The 3,302-nt window shown below is 59.5% G+C and overlaps 1 protein-coding gene across 1 annotated transcript in view; it reads left to right on the plus strand.

The window, feature by feature from the left end:
- The window catches only part of FBXO41 (F-box protein 41), a 10,756-nt gene that overhangs the window by 486 nt on the left and 6,968 nt on the right, over positions 1 to 3,302 (plus strand). The window contains exons 2-3 of the mRNA XM_009639565.1: positions 1 to 319; positions 2,754 to 3,049. The exon at positions 1 to 319 is cut by the window's left edge and continues 20 nt beyond it. Coding sequence (XP_009637860.1) covers positions 1 to 319; positions 2,754 to 3,049 — 615 coding nt within the window. The remainder of the gene's footprint in view (positions 320 to 2,753; positions 3,050 to 3,302) is intronic.

The raw sequence follows: 3,302 nt of genomic DNA on the forward strand, positions 1-3,302 counted from the left end.
CGGCCTACGAGGAAGGCTGGCCCCGCCTGAAGATCCGCGCCTTCGAGAAGCTGGAGGTGGACAAGCGGCTGGAGAAGCTGACGGAGGAGGTGGAGCAGAAGATCGCCTCGCAGGTTGGCCGGCTCCAGGTGGAGCTGGACCGCAAGAGCTCAGAGCTGGAGAAAGCCAAGCAAGAGAGCCTGCGGCTCAGCCGGGAGAAGCAGGAACTGGAGGACCGGGCATCCGAGCTGTCCCGCCAGGTGGACGTCAGCGTGGAGATGCTGGCCTCCCTCAAGCAGGACCTGGTGCAGAAGGAGCAGGAGCTCACCCGCAAGCAACAGTGAGTCCTTTGTCCCCTCTCCCGGCTGCAGGGTGGAGGGAAATCTGTCCCCAAAGGACATGGCCTGTCTGGAAATGCACATGGCCGTCCTGCTGTCCTGCCGAGGAACGTGGTGGTGGCCATGTTGCTCTAGCCCATCTCTAGTACTAAAGGGTGTCTGCCCAAAACCAGGGCTGGGTCATCCTCTCTGGCTCCACAGCTGAATCATCCGGCCCTGCACAACCTGAGCAATCCCATTGACCTGTCCCATGGTCATAAACATGAGAGGGGCCACCTTGGCCATGCCTGATTCAGGGCTTTTCTCCCAGGAGGGTGGGATAGCCCAAGCAGTGTGGCCTCCATCTGCTGTTAGGACCGTGGCACTCATCCTCATTTTCATGCCACGTTCCCCTGCTCAACACCCCCTTCACACCCCAGTGCTGTTCCTGAGTTTCCCTCCAGTCAAGCGTTGGGTCATTTTGCCCATCGGTATTGCTCAAGCAAACTAGACCTCGTTCCTCAGGAGTTTCTTAGCAAAGCTGGAGGCCACTACGGGGTCCAGAAACTCAGTGAGGAGCAGGTTAGTGGGGGACAGTCATGGTAGTGCTGGGCTGGGAGGACTGGTGGGATTCCTCAAGGACTTGTCTTGATCCCTGCCATCATCAGCATGTTCATTAATGACTTTGAGACCAAAATAATGACTGCGGCTCAGAAACAAGGTTCACAGGATTTGCTGGTGGTGGGGATGGTCCTGGGGTGAGGAGTGGGATGAGGCTTCTTGGTTTGGATGCACAGGTATGGGACAGGCGATAGGGAGGTTTGGGGGCTGCCATCAGCTGCCTTGTGGGTGTTGTCCAGGGGCATCCTGGGGGTGCATGGGGGCAAGGCGAGGGCCACCAGAGTGGGTAAGTCTGGAGTAGGGCCTGGAGACATGTAAGACGGGGTGGACAGAGGGTAACTGATGGGTCGAACGCATCTTGTTTGGTGGAGCCTGGACACTGTTACCACCTGAGAACCTGATTTTATGCCCCAAAACTACCTCCTGGACCTCCCTTTCCTTAGAGAAACCCTCCTGCCCCTTGACTGTCCCCATCAGTCCCCAAACTCCTCCAGCCAGAGTGGCAAAAATCACTTGCCAGGTTGCAGAGAGAGCATGGGAAGAGCTGATGAGAAGAGATGGGGGGGGTTTCCTAAATTTGGGGAAATCATCAGAAATCATTTTCATCAGCAAAGCCAGTTTCACGCTTCCCCAAGAACAAAACCTTGCCTGGGACATTTCCCAGCCCCGACAGCTCCGAAACACCACGAGGCCATTGTCCCCATGGGTGGCTTTTCGGCTCCTGGGGTCTGTTTGCTTTGCTGGAGGGTGTTTTTCCACACGGTCCGTGGGAATGAGGGAGATGCGGGTGATAACCATCAGCATCACCTTACACCCGCTGTGTCAGCACCCCATTTGCCTTCCAAATCCCCAGAGGCCCCTCACTAGGAGCCTTCCCAAATCATTACCGGGGAGCTCCCAGGCTCACCCTGCAACGGGCAGGTTGGGGGACAATTAATTGGTAGTTAAATGGCAATTACTAACCAGCAGCAGGAACTGTGTCACTAAGGGCTGCCACCTCCTTTTCCTTCGCGCTCCTGTGTGGTCGGGTGTGCACGGTTGGGTGTGCACGGTTGGGTGTGCACGGTCACGTGTGCACAGTCATGTGTGCATGGTTGGGTGTGCGCAGTCATGTGTGCACGGTCGTGTGTGCACGGCTGGGTGTGCACAGTCATGTGTGCACGGTTGGGTGTGCGCAGTCAGGTGTGCACAGCTGGGTGTGCACGGTTGGGTGTGCGCAGTCAGGTGTGCACAAGACAGGCGTGCAGAGCTGTGTTTGTGCAGGGGTTCATGGATGCTGAGCAAAGGTGCAGGACCATTTGCGCACACGTGTGTGCACGCACCGTCGACCGCGCGGGTGTGATTGGTGCTGGGCGTGCAAGCGATGAACCCTACGTGTGTCTGGGGCTGCTGGCTCGCTCTGCCCCAGAGCTGGCCGCGTTTTGGGGACGACATCTCAGCGCCCCAGCAGGGCGAACCCTGCCCGTCCACAGGCTCCTGAGCGCCTGCTTAATTAATGTGCTAACGAGGGAGCTGCGGCCCTGCAGCCACTGGGGTACAGGGCTGAGCAGGATCTTTAGGGACTTGAGGCTGCCCTTAAGGTCTTACCTTCCAGTCTGCCCCCAATGAAGCGGGGTACCACTGCCATCCTCCTCCATCATCCCAACGCACCGTCATCCTCCTCCTCCTTCCGCCTCATCACACTCAGGGGCCTGCCCCAGTCCCGGGAGTGATCTACACCCCAGTGATGGTGCTGGGGATGTCATCCGCCCCCCCCCCCCAAAAAAAGGCAGCCACACCCACCACAGGGATGGGTGGGAAAGGATTGGGGTGTCACCCACCGGTCCCTCCACGCAGGGAAGTGCTGCAGATCGACCAGTTCCTGAAAGAGACGGCCGCCCGCGAGGCCAACGCCAAGGTCCGCCTCCAGCACTTCATCGAGGAGCTGCTGGACCGGGCGGACCGGGCCGAGAAGCAGCTCCAGATCATCAGCAGCAGCTGCGGCACCACCCCAAACGGCAGCCTGGGACGCTGCGGCACGCCGGGGGCCAAGGGCGCCGGCCGACCGGTACCTCCGCGGGCACAGGCACGGGCACCCCAGCGGCTTCGAGCATGCACCCATGTGGCTTCTCTGCAAAGGGATGAGCGGGGAGGTGGAGGGGCCCCCATCTGGTTCCCGTGGGGAAATGGATAATCCTGGGGGGGTGGATTTGCTTCTCGGATGGTTTGTGTTCCCATGGTGAGTGTGGGCAAGGCGCCGGGCTGATGCTGGAGATGCTCTTCTGCATCCCAGTTGGGTATGGCTTCACCCCAAAACGCAGCCGGCGCTGGGTGGGTTATCGGGGTCGTCTCCCTGGGCTGCACCACCCACATTTTGGGTTTCGCCACGTTGGCTTCTCTTGTCTC

This window comes from Egretta garzetta, unplaced genomic scaffold (genome assembly GCF_000687185.1).
Source record: "Egretta garzetta isolate BGI_Z169 unplaced genomic scaffold, ASM68718v1 scaffold265, whole genome shotgun sequence".
Classification (NCBI taxonomy): domain Eukaryota; kingdom Metazoa; phylum Chordata; class Aves; order Pelecaniformes; family Ardeidae; genus Egretta; species Egretta garzetta.